Raw genomic sequence first — 22,323 nt, 5'->3', positions numbered from 1 at the left:
GCTTAGCCTAACTACTTTTTGCCTTTAAGGAACTTTAATATAATGCAAAAAGATTACTAAAACTTTGGGACCTCTTCAGAAGATGCATGACTCTGAGGTGTACCACAACCAAAGTAACCAAAATTACTAAGCATTTAAAAACTGTGAAGTTACGGATTTTCTAAGTTTTATTTTCCCTAGTTTCAATGGCAAGAAGCCTCCTCCTAGCTGTTTTTACTTCATCCCATTCTGAAACATTATATTTTGAATTGTTGCCAAGTTATGTGATTGTAATGTTATTTGGTATATTGTAGACAAGGTATTGGACAAATGTTGTCACAAAAAATCAGCAACATCAGCACTAGAAAATCTACCACAAATAATGGAGAGGACTTACAGATCCTGTTAATCTGTGTCATTGTATGTTTTTTGCTTTACCTGACAAATTTTAAACTTCGATGTGGGGGAAAAAAGCTATCTTCAGTTTTTAGGAGTAGCAGTCTGAATGTAAACTGCTGAGTTACCACTACAGCTGTAGCTGGAGAAACTATTTACCTGGGTAAATCAGAAAAGGACAAACCTGTGGCCAAAGAAAAAAATAAGGCATTTGGGAGACTTCATCACTCTTCCAAAAACATGAAAAATGAATAAATAATAACTCTTTTCTGTCACAGATTACTTCACTGTGGGACAAAAATGTTTTCTACAGAAAATCTGTTTGGCTTTGAGTGGGACATTAACTAGATCTCCTTATCAGTGAGCATTTGCAACTTATTTAACTGCTTGAACTCTAGCACTTATTTTCAACAACTGCAGAGCACCAGCACATCTGGTAAAGCTTTTTATAGTGTCAAACAAATAAAATCAAAACCAGGTCACTTTCATTTAATGGTAATTAATTTAGTTTCCCATCAATTGGAATGCTGTGGTTCTTTTCCCCTAAGCATGAGTCAGTGTTTAATCCATGTGAGGGTGAGCAATCAAAGAGCAGCATCCTGGCTACTGGGCATTGCAATATTGAGATAAGAGCTTCCTAAGAAAGGTTTCTTATCCTTTAGCACTTACATTGAAATCGAGTTACAGTTGGTTTAATGGGATGTAAAACCTATTGGGGTTGACATCACAAATTTTACTAGGTCTAGTGATGATTACCCCATAAATGTGTCAAGGACAGACTGATAGCTTGATCTGAGATATAAAAATAAGATATGGGAACCACATAACAAAAGGAGTTTTTTTAAAAACCAGTTATATTCAATCTGAGATAGCAGAAGCTTGCTTCAGGTTAATGGTCCTTAAATGCCATAGGGTATAAAATAATACTTCATTATTTCCTTGTTGTTCACAGCTGACAGGTGTTGATTTGGAAGGAGACAGGAATTTTGAGTTGACTTTTGGTGTGAATGAAAGGTAACACTTAGAATGACAAGTAGCAAATACAAGATTTAACATCTGAATGCACAAGAATTCCCCTTTTGGATGACTGACTGCTAGTTTAGGGTCAAATCATGCTATGTTCTGCACAGGCTGATCAAGGTAGCAAGAGGATATGAGGTGACTGTGCCTCAGTGCCAGGTCACAGGGATGTGTGTCACTGCTGCTGTGTCCTTGCCTCCACACACTGAAGGCTCATGCTCCCCCAGACAGCACGAGGCAGAGAGGATGTGGATGACTCATTTTCCTTTCATTTTCATCCCAAGCTGTTCCTGAAACAATGTGCTCTTTCCAGCTAAATTTATCACAGCTGAACTCTGAAACAGTTTGATGTTGATCTCAGTTTTGCAGGATCAACAGGAAAACAAGGCATGGAAATTCCTCACCTTACACACATTCTCCTGAACTAATAGCTTGTTCCAGAGAAGACTCATGCCTAGGTTGGCCTTCACCTACTTTTTCCTAATTTCCTTGCTTCTTCTAGCTCTTGGATTTACAAATATGAAACTTAAAGGCCAACATGATAACCATGAGAATCAAGTCAGTGTAGCCCAAGTATTGCTGTGAGATGAGGTGAAGAGTCCAGTCATAAAAGAACTGACTCATTCATCTAATGTGGGATGTGAGCTTCAGATCAATTAATTAGAAGGGGAAAAAGAGGGAGAGAGGAAGAAGGAATGAGGTGATTTCTCATAAATGCTTTATGGTATCAACAGAAAAATTCAAAAATCCTCCATTTTCTCTACTTTGGAAGATTCTTGAACCATTTCCAAAAAAATTCTACTGGGCTTCCACTGCTCCTTCTGTTCCTGCTCTCTAAGCCAAGAACTAGCACATGGGAATCTGGGCAGGAACAAGTAGCAGCAGGCTTGGGAATTCTACACAGTAAGAGTGAATTGACCCTCTTTGTTGTGTGATCTTGTACTCAGAACAGTTTTTCCTGGAAAAGCCTAATTTTCCATTTCTATGGAAATTGAGAGTCCTAAGAGCCTAATTTTCATATCTATGTAAGATAGCAGGAATTCTTCTGAAGTTAACTTAAAACAAGGATTAGGAACTCCCCTGCAGCTGAGGAACTCCCTGCAACACCCTAATTATTCGAGCTGGGTGCCTCAGCTGCTGGGTCTTCCCAAATTTGCACCTATTGTCCGCAGCGAAGGTGTTCTGTCACCAGAATTTACAACTGGACTTGCCCTGCTAAATGGCTGTAAAAGCAAGAATGTTTTGTTTCTTGTTAGCTAGAGTTGCGTTAAAAAAAAAAAAAAAAAAAGGCAAGGAAAAAAAGGCAAAAGTGGCTGCTGCAAATTAATGTTGGGTTGGGTTTGATTTCTGATCGTGCCTGTCTGGTCATTAGAGTGGACTCTGTTACCCTGTGATGCACAAGCCCAGGGTCCAGGTGTGAGCACACGTCAGCTCAGCCCAACGCTAATGCTGGCATTTTGCAGCAAGGGGAGAGGGATAACTCACAACAGCTGACAAATGATCAAACCTGACTATGAAAAACCAAAGGCTTTAAATTACTTTGAATGCTTGGATTGAGTTTATATATAATTCCTGCTCTTGTATGGTCATGGTATTTCAGAAAGAGATGAGAGATTTTTGTAGGATCTCTTTTAATTTTTTTAATTTATGGGACACAAATAATTTAAGCCAAACCCAATCTCACTCTTCCCTAACAAATGCTTTTTACTCTAGCATAGAGGTTGTTGCAAAAGCTGTATAATGACATATATAGTAGAAATTATTGTATGAGGCTTTTCATTTGTGGTACTGATTCTCCAAGTTTGCAGATTGCATACAGGGACAAAGAAGACAAGGTTCCTCCCCTGAGCACTTCCTAATCTAAACTGGAGACTGAATTGACTGAAGTGGAAGAAATGCATCCTCCTTTTTCCTTCCAAAACGGAATTTCCTCCAGTTTGGCTCAGGCCTGTTAGAAGATGCCTCCGACGCGGAGCTAATGGCGGCAGTGCCATGTGCGAGCAGGGCTGGCAAGAAAAGCGTGAACTAACGTGAGCTGAGGCTGCTCGCTGCCCTGTGGCTCTGACAGGAGCAAGGCCGGGTCCCCTCAGGGAGCCCGCGGGATGGAGCCGAGGTGTCCGGCCGAGGTGTCCGGTCCTGCCGGCTCCGCGCCCTCAGGGACGCGCATGGCAGCCCCACGCGAGAGCAGCCGCTGCCTTAGCGGAGCTGCGGGGCCCCTCTCCGAGCCGCGCCTCCCCAGCCAGCCGGGTTTCTCTCTTGGAAGCTCCATTTTTAACATCTCCGCCTTCACCTCACCGGCAGCACGGCCGCCTGCCAGCCCGCAGCCGCTGACGCCTTCTCCGGATATCCCGGGACCCCGCTCGGGGCTCAGCGGTGCCGTGGAGAGGCCAAGACACCCCCTCACACCCCCGGGCGGGCAGCACCGCCCCGCCAGCCCCCTCCTCCTGCCGGGGGCGGTGCGCGCTGACGCGGCAGCGCCGCGGCTCCTCCGCCGGCCGAGTCGCACAATTATGAGAAAGAGGCGCCGGGCCGAGACCGCCGCCAGCCCCGAGTCCCGGTGCGGAGCCGAACCAGCGCTGTCCTCCGCGTCCCGCGCCTCCCTTCGTCCCCGGAGCGTCGTCCTTGCCCGGCCGCTCCCCACCCAGCCCTCCGCTGCCGCCGAGCCCAGCCCCGATAGATGGAGACAGGCCCCGCCACCGCCGACGCCGAACCACGAGCAGGAGCTGCCCGGCGGGAGGAGAACCAGAGTCGGCGCCGAGACCCAGCCCGGCCCTGAGGAGAATGGTGAGAGCTGCAGGGGTGCCGGGGTGGCGGGGCCGGGCGCGCCCGGCGGGGAGGGGGCAGGGACGGGGCCGCCGGATCAGACCTGTCCCTGCCGGCTGCTGCGGGTCCCGGCCGCCCCGAGCCGCCGGGGCCGCCTCCCGCCGCCGCCGCACTGCCCGGGCCGGAGGGGACGCTCGGGCTCCGCGCTGCCGGGCCCCGCTGCTCTCCCGCCCGCGGCCCGGAGCTGCCGGCCGGGAATGCCCCGCGCCGCCGGGCGAGGCTCCCGCCGCCGCCGCCGCCCTCCTCGCGCGGTGCCCGGGGCAGCCGCCGCTCCCGCGCAGCCTCCGCGCCCCGAGCGACGGCGGGACCGCGGCGGAGGCACCGCACGGCTTAGAAACGAGAGCTCCCCGTTAGTGCTGCCTCGTTCGCTGTGGTGCTCTGGTCTGAAACCGGAATTCGCCCGGTGTATTCTCGGGGCTGCAGCAGTCCTTCCCTTCTGATCTTTACACCTATTTCATTTTTGCAGTTTCAACATGTTATGCATAAGGGAGCACAGATATACTTAGAGATGTATGAGTGTCTGCAAAGAAAACAATTTCAAATCCAGCTCTGTATTCTGGCTGTTAAACGGTTGTTCATCCCTATAAGTTTATTCCTTAATATTTAAAGAATTTAGGGTGGCTTATCGCATCAAGTGCTTTCAAGTAATTTTGAAAATATAAGCGTAAAGTCAAAATATATAGATTTCTACAGTTGTCTTGAACTTCTAGTAAGATGCTTTGTTTCATTTTAAATAAAGGTATTTTATTTCACAGTGTTTTCTTAGAAACCACGGGAATTCGTGCCCATGAATCTTCCATTTCTGAGTATATCTGTGAACTCTGTGGAAATGTGGGTTGTGTTCTTCTAGAAACTGCAAATCCAGCACTCCTCTAGGAAGAAGCTGCAAATGCAACCCTCCATTCTGACTTAAAAGAGTGCTTGGCATCTGCCACTTGCGTGGTACTTGCTCTTCTCACCTGAAGTGGTTTGGTGTTGGGTTTAGTTTTGAGGAGTGGAGGATTTGGGTTCTTTTATTTAATTTCTTAAATTTAGCTCTGGTGGGTGTTTTTTTTGGTGCTGACATAGCCTAGAAATGTACAGATTGATTTTGACCATCATGGTTCTGTAAATTTGAGGCTCAGCAGCCTTTTTGGCAATGTAGTGTGTTTGCAGGGTTTAATATTTGCTGTGTGTTTACCAAATGTTTTGAAACCTCTGTTAAACAGGTGTTTTGGTTGAGATGAATATAGGACATTTTATGCAAGCTCATTTTGCTAAAAATTTCCCTGCTGCTCCTTGACTATTTAGCAACTTTGAATAATTGCTGGATGGCGTCCAACATTAAATCAGGAATTATTATAAGGAATGAGTCGTTCAATGTGGCAATTCCGGCTGTTCAGTCTTTAAAAAATGTGTCTGTGTGGATGAGATAAATGTCTGCTAGATCATCCTTCATACCTTCTGGTAGGAGGCCATTCTTGACTTTGCTATTTCAAGGCAGGAGGGGGAAACTTTGTGCGTGTGGAGCTATTTAGGCTGAGTTTGGACTGTTTGTACCTTAGTTTCCTGATGTTGTACTTTGATACTTTTTTGCTTGCTTGAGCTCAGCAGTGGAAGGGTAATGTTCACTTGTCATACAAAGGCACCTTGAAACATCACCTTGCATTTGACAGTTATCTCACACTATCTGTATCAGATCATCTGTCTCCCCACGTGGATTATCTTGGAGAGAGTTGCTCCATTGTGTTTTAAACTTTCATTTATTTTCTTGTCCCTTGAGGCTCTGCCTAACTAGTCTTGCTGCATTACCATTTTGTCTCACCACATCAGCCCAGCTTTCTCTGCTCTGCTGGTGATAGACAGCAGCATCTAAAGTCCTCTCTTCTTCTCATCCTTATCTTTGCCACTTGCTGTGCTTCCCTTTCCTGGAAACTTTGGACCAACACCCAAATTTTTCATGCCTCTCTTTCGTGGCCCATTCATGAGGTGCATTTCTGTTAACCATTCAATCCTTGTGGACAGTCATGACAGATGAACTTTTTCTAAATAGAAAAATATTGTTCTGAACTTCAGTAACTGACTCTGGCACAACAGAGTTTGGCTCTACTGGTTTGCTCTTTGACACCAGAAATGTTGCAAATAAATCTCTAAGAGGACTTGTCAAAAATTGTGTGTGAAGAGAGATTCTTGATAGAATCTTGCAGTCTTGAAAGGCTTCACAGTGGATTTCTATATTGTAAGGCTTTGAAATACCAAGACAATATGAAATGATACTTCTCATGCCAAAATATTTAACCTGAAAAACGTCTTTGTCTTTTTTTTTTTTTTTAGCTGATATTTATTTCTTTTGGAATTTCAAGTTTCGTTCAGCAACGTCTATGTTGGCTGTGATATTTACATGCCCTGTTTATTTCATGAAACTGTGATATTTACATTCCTGTTTATTTCCTGAAACAAGCAACATTAGTTCTGTTTCTTTTCCTCACTTTTTTAAGGGCAGACTGACAGTAAAATCAGTGTGTGTGTTTTTCAGAATTGAGATTTTGGTTTTGGGGTGATGTTTCTTGTGTCTGTGAGTAATTCTGTCTTGGTGCATTTTACCTTCAATGGTTGAAATTTCAGCAGCTGACTTTTCATCAGGTAAATTACTGATTAATCTCATTGTTCTATTTGGATAAGATACTTGCATAATTATTAAAGCTATGTCACTTTTTACCTCTGATACTGACAAATAGCTGTGGCCCCTGACAAGTGAGTCTGTGCTTCATTGGTTCTACAAAAAATAGTCTACTTGACCTGTGGTAAACTTGAACTTTTGTTGCACACTTTCTTTGTATTCTCTGGCCTGAAGCCCTCTTTCCTCTATTGTAGTCTCTGCAGTCTTATTATTGTCTTTTTTTAAAATTTAATCCCTTTGTTTTCCTCACATAATGAGAACATAGAGGTGATGGTGTCATATATCGTGATACAGCCAGTACTGAAAGTGGTCTGTCTAACCTTTGGTTTCTGTTATTTTTATTATGGGAAGCTTGGCTTTTCTTATGCTTAAATTGTAGGTGTTTTTGTGTTTTAAGTAATAGAAAACTAATCTAACAAAAGAACAGAAAAAGTAAACTCCCAAAGCCTTAGTGTTGGCCAGCTTTGCTCCCCATCCTGGCTCAGCACAGGATTAGCTGGGCATCCCTGCTGCTGTGCAGGAGGGCAGGGAGGATGTGCAGGTGGGTATTTGTCTTTTTGGTAGCAGCCAGTCATTAAGCAGCTGCACCTTGACTGGGTGGGACCACAGCCCTGAGCAGCAGTGGGGGTTCCAGGAGCAGTCTCCATCACAGCTGTTCACTGATGGAAGGAGTGCTGCCTTTCTTGAGCAGTGGTGAGTTTCTTTCAGTCTTTACACCTATATTTTGCTTAGCATGTAGAATGTGAGCCTTTCTTTAACTGAGCCACTTTCTTGAACTGCCAGGTGTGTTGGAGCCACAGAACAACCTGAGTTTGTTTCTTTCCCCAGCTGTTATAATTTTTGCACAGAAAAAGGGGCCACACAGGTTGTCTAATTGCTGCTAGGTGAGCAGAGGACAGTTTTTACTCCTGTGTTCTTTCCAAGGAGGAAAAGCCAGTGAATTTCTGATGTGATAATGAAATGCAAAAAAATCCAAGAGGCAAACTGTATACGTCTTCTTTTTCCCTTCCCAAAATTGGGTGAAAAGTGTCCTGAACATATGGGGAATACAGGGAGTAAAATAACTGTATTGCTAATAGTGGTGCTGGTAGTTCTGAAAACTGCTTTATGAAAGGGCAGAATATTTAGCTGTGGCAGGTGGTTTGACAGCATATGGTATAAGGATGTTGCAGGATTAGTCTGTAAGATAGATGTGGTTAATTGCCAAGGAGAACTTAAAGTATGGTACCAAACCAACAGCACCTTAAAACTTGGTTTATAAGTTGTGCAGTTTTTGCCCTTTAACTAAATCAAAGTTTAAATTCTACTGAAATTGTAGGTTTGGATTGAATCTAATTATGGGGATTTCTGTGTTTCTTAAAAAAAAATCCTAAGAGTTTCATCACAGTTAGTTTATTTAATCTTTATATTATTAAGAGCAGTATAAGTTTTTTTTTTCCTGAAGATTTATACAAACTCATTCTAGCTTGAGCATTTTGTCACATTTTCTGAAATGTTTGAACACTGTGTGTATTGCAAATGTGCAATTGCTGAGTTAATGTATGTCAACCCATCTTTGTTTCATTTGTTCTCAGCTCAAAGAGGATGGAGTAAGATTTGTGTGATTGCATGTCTGTTGATTTTTCTACAGCTGCAAAATGAGAATAGTAGAGGCTGATTCAGTAATCAAGTTAGTACTCTGCTGCATGTAGTTGGACAACTGATGGTTTTAGGTCATCCAACTTCAGAAACAGCTCTGGTAAACTCTCTGTGAAGCTTTAATGGGACTTCAGCCTGTCTGTGGAGAGCCCTAATTTACATCAAATACAGTCCAACACCAAATGCTTATTTTGTTTAAATGGAAATCATGTGTTTTGCAAAGAGCATGCACCAGGCCAATACACAGTTTCTATGAGTGTAGTTGTGTGCTTATAGTTTTTGAAAACTATGCACATGTGAGGTTTCCCAGTGTCTACACTTACTGATAGGAATTTACTAGCAATTTACTAGCTCCTCTTTGACTCCCAGTGCTATTGGACTCTGCCTTTAATTGTTTACTGCTAAACTGAGCAGATGTAAAAAAAAAAAAAAGGAAAGAAGTTGTAGTTTTGAGAATTGGCATATTGGGATGAAGTTCTGGTTTGCTGATTTTAATTTTTTGGTTTGATTTTTTACTGACAACCTTTTGGGTGATTAATGAAGTATTTTTTTGTTGTGTTACACTAAATCATTCTTGCTTGAGAATACTTTCTCAGTTACAACTGTAAATGAGTTTAATCTAGGTGTTCAGCCTTTCACCATAACTCTGTAATCCTCAAAGCCTGGGAAAGTGTCTGTTACAGCTCAGTCAGTGGTAGCACAATGGTTTTTGTAATTGAATCCCAGCTTTTCTTCCCTGCTTTGTTCCCACTTACCTCTACTCATTTTCTTTACCTTATCTACTTGATTCTTGTCACCTCTGCTCAGAATTTTCACTTTGTAGTCCTAGTCCCCTGACTTATGATGGGTTGAATTCTGCAAGGTATCCCTGGCTGATGGTCTTACCCAAATGTCTGCTAATTTTTTCTCTAATGCTGCAATTTTTGTGAGATGTAAACTTGAAAAACTTGGCTCTAAAAGTTTAAGTTTAATAAATAAATCTACATTTATGCCTTCTGCAAATGGTTTTCCAGATGCTTTGTTAAGAAAACTTAATTTCACAAGACTTATTGCTTAAAAATTTCTAGAGTTGGGCTCTCCTAGAGCTAGTGTTATTTAGCAGCCCAGTCCTTCCCACTCTTACTCATTTTATTGACAGTATATTTTCTGGCTGACCTGGAGTGCTTGAGATGTGTTGCAGGGTAATTACCTCAGGGTAAGGGTTGCTGTTCAAGCCCTTTGCTAGCTGTTCCCTTATGTGCCAAAGCTCTTCTTAAAGGTATGTTGTAATCCAGTCAAAACTCCTCTAACACCTGGCTGTGTCCCTTTCACCTGTCCCTTTGTGCTTCCTTGTGCTCAGTCACTGGGGATCTGAATTGAATAAACTTCCCATCACCTCCTTTCCTTTTTTTTTTTTGTGGATTATTTTGTTGGTCATTTCCCTGAACCAGCTTCCATGTGACTGCATAAATGCTGGTGCTGGTATGAGATAGGTTGGGATCATGTGCAGAGGCTTAGGAAAATGGGATTGTGGCACCCCAGGCTTGACAGGGGCTGTGAAGCTGGATTGAAGCTTGCTCCAAGGTGCCTGAGATTTGGTTTGTGCTACTGCATTAGGGAGTGTTCAGTTACTCTGTGCATCACCCACGGCACATGGATGTTTTCTGGGTCTGTGTCTTGTGCACAGGCATGGATGGAGCTGTACCAACACAAGTCAGGTTCCATGGCCTCCTCAAAGTATGAACCAAATTGCTTTGTAGCCTTGTCTAATTGTAGTGCAAGCACTTGGTGGCTATTCTTGAGTATTCCTGTATCTAAATCATTGTTCACAGAGGATGTTTTTCTTGACCTGCTTTTCTGAATGTGTGCTAAGAGATTCAAGATCACTTGTTTTTTCCAGTTGTGCTGTGTTTCAGTCTGTCTCTGAACTGAGCTGCACCAAGATGAGTTTGGTCCCTCCCATCAGGTTTTTTCTGTTGGCGAATGATTTACTGCTGGTAACTTGTCTCGTGTAACAGAATATTGCTGGATTTTTTTCAGTGTTCTTAGCATGCAGCATATTTGCTTTTTAGTGCTATTCCCATTCTTGTTTGACTTTCTTAGGAAGCTGAACCTGTTTCTTTGAGTTAGGAGAAACCAAAGCTGCATTCTACTAATGTATGTGCCAGAGCTCAGCACAGCAGCCATGTGGACAGGTTCAAAGACAGTCACGGTGCTGTACAACATTATTAAAATTGCATGTAGATTGGCTTTGTGTATGAGTGTAATGCAGTATTCTAGATTGTGGCTAGAGCCACTCTGAAAAAGCTGTTTCCTTTCAAAGCCTGTCCCTGGTATTGCTGCAGGCCATACAAGTCTTTAGGCATAACTTCAGTCACCTGGATAGGTTAAATTATGCATGTGCTTAAGTGACACATGATTAGAGCCTAAAAATACCAGTTGTGTAATTACAGAACTGTTAATCAACTTTCTCTTCAATTATAAAAATCAGTTAATCTACACGAGTAGGTGCAGTTAATGATGTTTTAAATGTCAAACTCTTACCAGTTTCTCCTGTGTTCCCTGGCTGCATTATTGTCTGTAGTTTGCAGAATCCTGTTAAACAGAAAGTTTTATTAACTTCAGCTGTAGTTTATGAAGAAGATTAGAAGAGTGTATATGGCTGAAGGTGATCTTCTGGATGAAGAGTTTGAGAGATTGATCTTGAAGGAACTCCTGCTTGTGGTAGTAACCTTGCACTAGGGAAAGAGCAATAAATGACTGATACCTTAGCTGACAAATATCCCAGAGAGCTGTCTAGGAACGTGGCAGCATCTGGTGAGGAATGGCTCTGGCTGCAGAGCTGGTTGGAAGAGGCTCAGTGCCCCTGATTTCACGGGCTCCTCTTTGCTGACCCTGTTACTGCTGAAGGTGTTCCTGGTTTGCTGCCCTGGGGACAGCCCTGTGAGCCCTCACCTGGCCTCAGCCAGGGCCATGCACAGATGTGGAGGTTGGGATGGACTTTTACCTCTTAAACTGGCATCAACTGGCTTTGCAGCCAGAGGCATTGAAAAACAGAAATAGCCACTTAAATAACCTTCGCCCTTCTCATTTGTGCAACTTCAGAAATGCTCTTGATGAGGATTTATGCCCATGCCTCATTAAGCAATTGGTCTGTCTTAGTCTTGGTTTCTTTTATAAAAGTCCTATTTAGAAAAATGATTGTTTAATTTTCAGCTGTAGAAAACCCGTGGTTTGTGTGCATGCAGTTTTCTGTATAAATTTTACTGCTCCGTGTGCAACTCCGTGACTCTTCGCCATTAAATTCCCTGTAATTGTTTCAAATGCTTTAGTGAAACAATGTGGCCTTTTATGTTGCTTATGTAGGGAAAGAGGGCAGAAACCTCTCATCACCCTTGTCCTGGTTTGGGCTGCCAGCTTGAGTTACAGGTGAACCTTCTGTGGTGCTGAGGGCTGCTAACAAACGAATCATTGTGTGGATGTATCCTCTGGTTTGCCCCGCGTTTCCTGGCCCTCCAGAGAAATATTTGGTGCTGGTAACATCACAGCACTCTGCTGGACAGCACAGTACAGTCAGCTTCAGGCAACTGTGCTTTCTTTCTGGTGGAGAAAAGGTGCAAGACCAAAGCTTTTCTGCCTTCAGAGGAATCCTGCTCTCAGGCTGTAGAAGGAGGTTTTCTGGTCACGGGCAATCTGCAGAATCCAGGTGGACTGTGCAGAGAGGGGGAGGATTATTCACAAGAGCTAATTAGGCAGTGAGTCCCCAGGCTTGCTCAGTGGAGACCGAGGGGGTTTCAGAGCAGCTCTTCTCTCTCTGCAAAGAGGATGTAGAAAAATTAGCACAACTGAGATAAGGTTAGTCATTCTGGCTATCCTCTTGAGTGTCATTACTGGGTTTTTGGGGGTTTTCTGACAAATATAAAGATCTTGCATGTAGGACAAGAAAAATCTTTAGTAATTAATGTATTAGGAGTTGAATGTTAATTATACCATGAATTAGAACAAATCTTCAATGCCAGATGAGAATGGTGTTCTTAAAAACAGGGTATCTGCCCCTCCAAAATGTGACCTTAGGCAATATGTTCTTGCTTCATTGGCACCTCTCTGAGAAATAAAGAAATACAGTCTTAACTTCCCTTCCTTCCTGAATATCAGGATGTGTGTGCATTAAAAAAATAAATCTTTTTGTGTGATAGATCTGTAGTCTTTCCCTGTGTGCCTAGAGCCTGTGTGCTTTTGGGGACTATTTTGATGTACTTTGGCAACATGCTTAGAACAGCTCAGCTCTTCTGCCAACCCAGTATCTTTCTGCTACCAAATGGGATGTCCTACTTCCCTTCTTCCCACCCTGATCATGGCTATGTGATTCTTTCTTGTTCTTTAGTTTTCTGTCCAGTTTACATCTGAATCTGTTAATTCTGATATTAAAGCTACCTACTTTTTTTTTTTCCCCTGAGGGCAATTTGCTGGTTTAGGGAGCCCAATCAATTTCCCAGAGGGAGAGTGCACAACTGCACTGGGGAGAAGTAGCAGGAGAATGGATGGGAGGGCAGAGTAGGAATTTCCTCAGCTTGTCTTCTCTGACTGCACCCTCGCTTTATCATTTGAAGAATTGCATCTGTGAAAGCCAATATTTCTCCTGTGTTTCTTGGCTTTGCCAGGACCTCCACCTCCCTGCTGGTGTCTTTTGTTTCTCTAGAATGATTGTCTTCACTCTTCTCCCAGCAGGCCAGGGAGGAGGCTGTCCCAGGTATTAGTCCAGTACAGCTTGGACAGGCCTTTGTGCCACATACCACACAGCACTGGTGAATTTTACTGGCATTTAGTATGCTGGAAGAAATTGCCATAAATAGAAAACATTTTCCATCTTAAATCGTGTTGTGGTCTGTCAATATTATTTAATTAGTTGTTTCCCCTACCCTGGGAAAAAAAAAAAGACACAAAATTAAAAAAAACCCAACAAACCAACCAAAAAAAAAAGGGTACTTTATTTCTAAAAATAATATATTTAGTTTCTGAGTAATTATTTAGACTTGTGGTATTTAACATAGAAGAGCCTCTGAAAGCATCAAAAGCTCGAACAACCCTCAAAAACAGGGTGGAATTTTTTAAAAGTGCTTAAATACACATTGTATATTATTTCAAACAGTAATTAGCTGCTTTCACATTTCTCTAACAAACCCAGTTAAATTTCTTCTTTGCACTTCTCTAGTGTAGAAAACAGAAACTACTTGAATAGTTTCAGTGAGGAACTTTATCTGCTGACAAGTGTTTAGGTACATGGATGTCTCTCGAATGCTGTCAGGGTTCTTGTGCCCCGAGGTGGGGCTGCAGTCAGCACTGAGCAGCTGCAGGCTGAGCTGGCTGAGAGAGGGGAGCTGCTGCTTTGTCTTGACAGGAGTGCAAGTGTAATAACTGAATCCAGTGGCTCTTTGTTATGAGCTGCATTTAAAAATGCTTAAGTCTTTGTAACTCAGCAGTAGGTGAGCTATAGCAAATTCTTGTTTTGGCTTGCTTTGATGCCAGCTCATCCTACCTTCTCCAGTCTGTTCTAATTGTTCAAGAAGTCTGATCACTCTAGAGCTGACCAAAACGTTTGCTTCCCCTACTGTGCCTAACAAATTCTGGCACATTGGTGTGCACGTGTGTTCGGGCAGGGAGGATCCAAACTTCCAGATCGGTTTCAGCTGGGTCTTCGGTTGTGTGTTTGCAGATGGGTCTCTTTCCTAGTTTAGTAGTTTTGATTATAACAATAAAGTTTGTTTTCACAGATATTGTGTCTAAACATAGGTTCTGTGAAATTTCATCATCCTTAGCAGTGGTCTGGTGCTGTCTCCTATGTCACGTGCCCTTCTCACTCATGCTGTTCAGAGAAATATTATTGATCTGCCATATTTAGTGTGGGCATAGGCTTCCTTTTTTTTTTTTTAAAATAGATGTTCGAAGAGTTGTCTGAGGCCAGCTATGTCAAAAATTCCTTAGTGATAACAAGTTTCCATTTCTCTAGTGAGTTAATAATAGCCTACTTAAGTCAGGAGGCACCAGAACGTTTGCTGTGATGATAGAGAAGTGTCTTTCTTTGTATGACATGAAAAATAAGTCAGATCTGTAAATTGAACAGCTAAGAAAGTGGTAGAGCAGGACAAACAGCATCCACCCTTCCAGTTTGCTTTTGTAGTTGTAATGTGCTTCAGCACATACTGAATTAATCAGATGTTCATGCACTTCATGAACTAGAAAGGGAGGACTTTCCTTAAATCTGCAGCTCAGATATGGCTGGAGTACATCCTTTGCACGAGGTGAGGGGTTTGCAGCCTCTAAAGCTGTCTAGGAACAGCGGCTGCCAGAGCTGAGGTTTCTCATCAGGGAACAAAGCAGAAGCAAATTGAGGGCAGGATTAATTATTTGGCTGGTCACAGGAGCCCTTTCCCAATGCTCCATTCCCCGAGGTTGCCACCACTGCCTCCTTTCTTGTACCTGTGACTTGTATTCCCTGTGTGAATGGGGAAGGCACTGGAGGTTGCTTGAGGAGGACAGCAACTGCATCCAGACTATGTGAGTGGCTTTACTGCTGAAACCATGCCCCAAGCCTCGTTCCTTGCCAAAATAAACCCAGAGTTGATAGGATTGTCTGTTCCTACACCCTCTGTGGCACGTGCAAGGTAAGCCCAGCACTTGCCAGAAATGTGAGGTTTGAGCCAAAGGAGTGCTTTGATGTAGGTGTGGTGAGCCAGGAAGCGCAGGGCTTTCAGCAGCCAGCACAGAGTGTCCATCTGTCCCTGCAGAAAGGACCAGGGACAGGCACCAGCCCTCAAACCCACAGAGATGCTTTGAGCGACTTAAAAAGACTTGGCACCATTCTGTGTGTGTGGTGAGTAGGAATGCTGACTCTGCCTTCCTGCTGCTCCTATTTAAGAGAGTGTGTAGGCTTGCAATCTGCATCTGGTAGGGTCAGAATGATCACAGACTGCAGCAAAATCTCTGGTGCTGCGAGAGGTGAGGAGCATGCAGACTGTCAATTGTATCACTGTGCATAAGGAAGGGAAAGGAGGTTGGATGTTTGAAAATGCAAGAGATTTGAGGTTGGTTTATATGGGTCATTCAACATTATTAAAAGTGGATTTTAAGTTAGGAACCTATCAGAAAGAAGCAGGGACTGTATGACAGGCTTGCAGACATTCCTATGTACTTTGCCATTATTTTTTTGTTTGGCTTTTATTTTGTTTTGAACAAAGTGAATATTAAGAGTGAAAAAGTTGGCTGAAAAGCTGTAGCTATATTTCTTGTAGTTACACACTCTATCCTTTTCTTTCATCCATGGAGTTAAGTTTTAGGGAGTAAAGAACTATTTTCATCTCCTTAGAAAACTCACTGTTTTCTTGCTTCTAGGTCATGACTTCAGTATATGCTTTGAAATATTTTATGGAATGCATCAAAATGTGATTGGTCTGTGAACTCAGAGGAAGTAATTTATAGTTTCTTTAGCAGGAGTGAAATTTTTTAGCTTGGTATTTCATTAGCTGGGAAGACTGCAAATGTAAACTATTTAGAAATCAATTTACTTCAGCTCACAGCAATGAAACTGGTTTACCTTCTGCTGTATTTTCTTTTTCCTACCAAAATTCCAAATTCTGTCAATGAAAGCTGTTGGAAAATAAAAATTAAAATGCATTTCCCTCCTTGCTTCCCCTCGGCTTTTCTGCAGGCATGTTCGGGAACAGTTTGCCATCTGCTGTGCTGACACAGTCTCAGGGAGTCTCTGGTTCTGGCAAGTTTAATTACTGTATCTGGTATAGTTGGGCACTATCCTGAAGGTGTTTATTGTTACATCAGCTGAGAAAAAGCCACTTTGAAATGACACCAGTGCGTGATTGTCTTCTGAAATCAATTGCTGGTTCATTCCATAGTGACCTGAGCTATCTCATACTGTAGAATCAGTGGTGAAACATTTTCTAGGTGCATATTAATATTTATTTTATGCCTTGTGTGGATGGTGTATGCATTTTCAAATCTAATACTTTCTGAAAAATAGGAGTAATTTTATGGCTGGTCTAACTGCAGAACAGCACAGACCTTAATCTATTAAGTAAATAAATTTATTTATTTTAAAATATGCGTCATTTACTCTGAGTTTTCCACTGAAAGACCTGTATTGCAGTTAGAAGACAACTTTCCCAAAAAGATGGGTAAAGTTGGTTGAGTTTGAATGCAGTAAAAATATACCAAAAATATTAGGTCTGTGGATTCTATTCTGTGCATCAGGGTTAAAAGGCACCAACTCATAATGCTAAATTCTGTTCATGAATTTAGGGTATTCTTAATTAAATGAATCTGCAGAAAAATATTATCCCTAAACAACTGAATTATGTGCTTTGTAATTGTACAGTGAAATAATTCTCTCAAAACCAGCCTGTTCTCCAAATAGCAGATTGGAATAATTTTCCTCAAGTTTGAGAGAGCTGTAAAAATCCCTTTTGACAAATCCTGATTACCCTTTGCATCCAGAATTGCACGTGGACTCAGGGAGTTCTGTGGTGGCTTCATTACATCAGAGAAGAACTTGATGAAACAATAGCTGCTCTGTTACAGACCTGGATTGCTGTGAAATCTGTTCAGAGCAAATCTCCTGAACTGTTTAAGAAAAAATAGGATTGTTGAAGGTTTGTTTTCAGCACTAAGGGAGCCATTGAGAGGAAGATTCTTATCTTTCCTCTCTGGCTCACTTGAGATCTGCTTCCCATGTGCAGAATTGTCAGAAGGCTTTCTCTGACTGCCCTCTTTCCTTGCTTGCTTCAACAGTTTTTATTTAACGTAAACCCAGTAATTTTTTTTTGCTGTCAAACAATCTATTTTCAGGACTCTAGCAGTATTTTCACTAGAAAAGTTTTTCAATCCAGAAAATGGGAGCTGTTAGCTTTCTTAGGAGTCCAGTGAAGCCTGGTGAGCTGTTCTGTTCAGAGCAGGACCCCTTTTGTGCATGATGGGTCTGTCTGTCTGTCTGTCTGAGCTGGGCACATTCTGGGACTAGAGATGCCCCAATGCATTTGTGGAAAAAAGAAAAGAACCAACTTCTTCTTGTAAATGAAGCTGGTTTTAGACTAATGAATAGACTAATAAGTAATCCTGATGCAGCAGGTAAAATATCCTTGCAAAAAGTTTCATCAGTAGTGGGTTAAACAACAATTAAGATTAAAGCACAGTCCTTGTCATTAGGGTGACATTCTTCACAGGGACACCTTAAAGCACTGCAGAAATATCTTCTGGCATTGGGATAATATCTGAGCCTCTGTCTTTTGAGTATTGCACATATCCATGCTTTCTATGGAAGTTAGTACAGAAAATTGAGGTTGACTGATACTGTAGATACAGATTCAGGAACAAGTTTTGTAGCTGCTCTGTTGTGTGTTGTGCCTTGTCTGGAGAGACAGCACTGTTATTCTGTGTCAAAGAGTCTTTTAAATATAGTTCATAATACTAGCTGGCTAAATGCTTTGTTTTCTTCCCCCTCTTTTAAAAAAGAAAACAAGAACCCCCAAACTAAAATTATAGAAATATATAACTTTAAATTGAAGGGAGAGCCAGTAAATTAAATGCCTGGGGTTTGACGGAGCCAAGAGTTTAAAACAACTGGTAACAAATATAAGGCATTAAAGTATATAACTTTTTTTTTCCTTCCATCTGCTTATTTGCTTAGTTAGCTGAAGTTTTGAAGAGTTTACTCAAGTGATAAATATTTCCTTGAGGAACTGAGATGTGCTCTGCTGGCATTTTTAATATAGAATTTTAAGTATTTTCTTTGGTAGATAGATGTAACTGTCTTTCAGCTAGCTCTGCACCCCATACACAATGGCTTAGTTACTCAACTCATCCTGGGGTGCACATTTTCAGTGTAATTCAGTTAATTTGTGCTAAAAACAAGTCCAGGTGCTTTACATGGAGTGTGGTCCTTACTGCCTTAAGGATTTGAAGCACTTACTAGAAATCTTTTCAGTGAGCTATTGATGTAGAGGAGGCTCTGTAACATTATTAAAACATACTTGAAACTTTTCATTTGATGCATTTTATTTATGGCTTCTCTTCCCACAAGAAGCTTTCTGAATTCTAAACGACTTGGTACGCATTAACCTAATTGAACGTGGTATTTATCAGGGCTGTTTGGCTTTATTCAATGTATCTAGCATAAAAGCAATAAGATAGAGGTTTGTCTGGAATTTCTGCCTTTCAGCTATAGCTGCAGGAGCCCAGTGCCTGGCTGGGGCTGGTTGTCTGGGCAGGGATCACAGGTCAGTCCCATGGTGTAGCACGTGCTTGGATAATGGAGTGGGTTTCTCAGATAAGAGATCCTCTGGTAAGTCACGAAGAGTGCTGTGGTATGTATGGTTACATAAGAAGCAGTAACTTCATGTTGGAACAATGTCAGTGGACAATTCCTTGAATAGACAAGATAAAGGACATTGTTAGTACAGTATGTCTCTTAGAAATGTTTTGACATTTATCTGGTTGGCTATAGTGACCTAGGCAGATAGGACTGCTCTGCGGCACTGCTAGCACAACTGTTCCTGCTGCACATAGTTTCCACTGTGCCTTCTTGTTCTCAGGCTTGAAACTGAAAACTTTCCTGTATTTTCTTCTGTCCAGATGGAAAATAAACGTTTTGGAAAACCTGAGGCAGTGGAGAAACAATATAGAGTCTATATTAGTTTTTAAATAAAGGATAAATAAAATTGGTGGATCTTTTCCTTGAGGAAGTATTGCATGTATTGAACTGCCATATGGTGTAAGCAGAGATTTGAAAGATGAAATATGAGACTGTGTGGAAAGTGATATGATTTCTAAATTTGAAGCTCAGTCTATGCTATCAGTAACTAAAATCCCCTTTACCAGCCCTCCAAAAAGGTCACGGTTTAGCAAATTATTTATTAATTCAGGTCACTTTGCTGATTCAGTGGGGAGCTTTATTGAAAAACTGTCAGGAGAACTGCTGGGTTGGTATGCACTGTGGCAGGCTCCAGGGCAATATAGTTGGGAAAAGTGAAATTTTAGTTTTGTAACAAACATCGTTACAACATTGTAACTTATTATCTTACAACAGTATACAGTATCACAAAAGAGGAAGGAAAAAATAAACTGGGACCCCTTTGTGCATGAGGTAGTTCAGGATTGCCAGCTACAAATATTATTTATACCTGCCATATTTATGTTATTTCAAAATCATGGAAGTCATTTTGAGATCTTGACAAGCAGGCGGGCTTACTTCCTATAGAGAAAATAATTCAGACCAAACCTGTTGAATAAACTTTGAGAATTTCAATGGCTTGATAAGGCTTTGCCCTATTGCTGTGCATCAATTGCTAGAACTTAATTGTCCTTTTATTTTAATATATTAAATGAGAGGCTCTTAAAAACACATGAGCTGAAGGGAGGAGAGTGGTTGGGGGTTGTTTTTTATTTCTGAGACCTGATCTCATACTGTACTTCAGGGATGGTTTCTCTTATTTTAAATTTTCTCTTTTTCAGCTGCTATATACAAAACATGAAATTATCATTTGTGGTAAAAATTCCATTCTCTAAAGAGACTTGCTAAAGTTATCCAGTATGAATTTCAGTAAAGATAACATATAAATCTCGAGCAGGTACATTTAAATAATCTGTTATTGGAGCTTTGGAGTGCTAATGCTACTGCTATGTCAAATATAGTTAATAATAAAATGGCTATGGTAAAACTTCCACCTGCTACAAAAGGCCATGGGATTATCTTGGCATTTAGATACTTCCAGGAGTTGGAAATAATTGGGCATGTTCTCTTGAGTTTGTAGTTCAGTAAGTACTTGTGTAAGTTTTGTTTCAAATAGCAATTAGAGTTTTTTCAGTATTGGTGAAAGTGTTGGGAGAGGACGCATTTATTTAAAATAGTGTTTTATTTAGCTTAAGAGATTGAGAATGCACAAGAAGGAATATGGGAAGCTAAGCTTTTTTCTTCCACAATTTTGAAAAACAAAAAAGTAAATAGTTGAAAAGTAAATCTCTGTGTTGATGTTACTTGTGCCTTTTGCTAAAAGGCTCCTGACCCATGTTACCCATAACCATGGTGTAAAGTGCATCTTCTAAAAATACACTGGGAAAACAGAGCACTTGGAGCAGCAGGAGCTGCCTCTTACTGGAAACAGTTTGGGGGTGGGGTTGTGTATCCTGTTCAGATGATGAAAAAGCTTTAATAAGAGTAGGCAATTTTTCTTAAACAGTCTGATAACTTGCATATTGATTTTTGACTTCAGATTTGGATGTCCTATTTTAACTTAATATTTAGCTGATGAGGAGTATTTCTTAGAGGTAACTGCTACAACTAATTTATACTCAACAGTGTCCTCATAGCATCTTCCTTTTTCTGGTCATCACAGGAAGATTATGTAATAATTGTTCTTATTTACATGAAAGGCAATACTTCCTGCATTTTTAATGTGATTTTTATCCATTTATGGGAATTGTCTTTCACTCAGTTCTCTTCTCTTCTTGGTTTGTATTTAATTTTTTTTTCTCCTCTCTCAAAAGAAAGCAAGACTCTGGAATTTGCAAATTCTGTATAAAGTCTTCTGCAATAAATATTAATTAGCATACAGGCATGCTTCTGGAGGGAGTCTAATTTTACCAAGAAGTTTCTCGTTCGTTTTAATAACTTTACAGAGCTTCTTCTACATAAATAACTGACTTGGGGTGACTTTGGGGTGACTGATAAAATAGTAGCGATGTGACAATAGTTGCACTGTTGGAAAATTGAGAGAAATCCTTGATAAAGGCTTAAAACTACGTTCTTTAAGAGAAAAATTGATGAGTGGTTAGTTGTTTTATTTTGGGGGCCTTGTTTTTTCTTTTCTGTTTTGGGAAGTGTTTATTATGTTTATTATTATGATGAAAAGTGGTTTTGCACATTGTGAGCCAGAGTTCCTTGTCCCCAGCTTTGATAACCACTCAATAATAAAACAATATTGCGTGGAGCAATTGACGCAATTGCTTGTGGTTTATATTCTTTGGATTTTAACATCTAGTGTGTTATGCCTGTGATCTCTTGCTTCAAGGTGTGGTTTTAGCCAGCTGGCTGAAACATCTAAGTATTGAATTACTCTTCTGTATCTTTTTATATTCTGCAGGATCTGCAGAGTTAAGCTTAAACTACTGCAGTTTTAAAGTAATGCTCTGTTATTATCTTAAACTGATGTTGAAGTTGCAGTGAGTGAAAAATGCATCCATCTTTGCTTAAACTTCTCTTATAATCTAAAAAAAAAAAATCTTAATTTCTTCATCACTGCTGCAGACCTCTGATTGGATACCTGTGAATAATATCCATCAGTCTTTTTCCCCTTCTTGTAAAATAAAACTGTGAAATTTATAAAATTTTTCTAAAGGTAAATGTAGCACATTGCTGTTAGGCAGTGAAGTAATTTTAATGTCATCTCAGTAAGGATTTAAAGTGATGTTGCATAAGATGCAAATTAGCATTCGAAGATTTTTTCATGTTTTTAATTTCTTAAAGTCCTGTCTGAATGTCTTTCCCAATGTATTGCTGAAACATGGCATAGATGTTACACATTATGATGTTGTTTAGCAGCTAACTTAAGATAATTATGTGAGATAATGTTCATGTGGTTGTTTAAAGCAACTGAAAGAAATTATGTCCAGTGATTAGAATAGTAAGCATTTGAAGCAGTGAACATCCTTAATTTCATGTTTCAGAACATGTTTCAAGTTTAACCTTAGAACACAGTTCAGAGATCCCAATTAATTTTATTTACTGGAATGAAAAGTGTCTTGATGAAGACCAAAGGTTATGACCT

At 41.0% G+C, this 22,323-nt stretch overlaps 1 protein-coding gene across 1 annotated transcript in view; it reads left to right on the top strand.

The window, feature by feature from the left end:
- The first annotated feature begins 4,045 nt into the window (after window positions 1-4,045).
- TRPM7 (transient receptor potential cation channel subfamily M member 7) overlaps window positions 4,046-22,323 on the top strand; it is a 50,941-nt gene continuing 32,663 nt past the window's right edge. Inside the window, exon 1 of the mRNA XM_071441434.1 lies at window positions 4,046-4,179. Coding sequence (XP_071297535.1) covers window positions 4,177-4,179 — 3 coding nt within the window. The 5' untranslated portion in view covers window positions 4,046-4,176. The remainder of the gene's footprint in view (window positions 4,180-22,323) is intronic.

Source organism: Agelaius tricolor, unplaced genomic scaffold (assembly GCF_023055355.1).
Source record: "Agelaius tricolor isolate 1412-34295 unplaced genomic scaffold, bAgeTri1.0.p SCAF_16, whole genome shotgun sequence".
Classification (NCBI taxonomy): Eukaryota; Metazoa; Chordata; class Aves; order Passeriformes; family Icteridae; genus Agelaius; species Agelaius tricolor.
The sequence above is the reverse complement of the archived record's forward strand: the minus strand, read 5'-3'. Positions and strand labels throughout refer to the sequence as shown.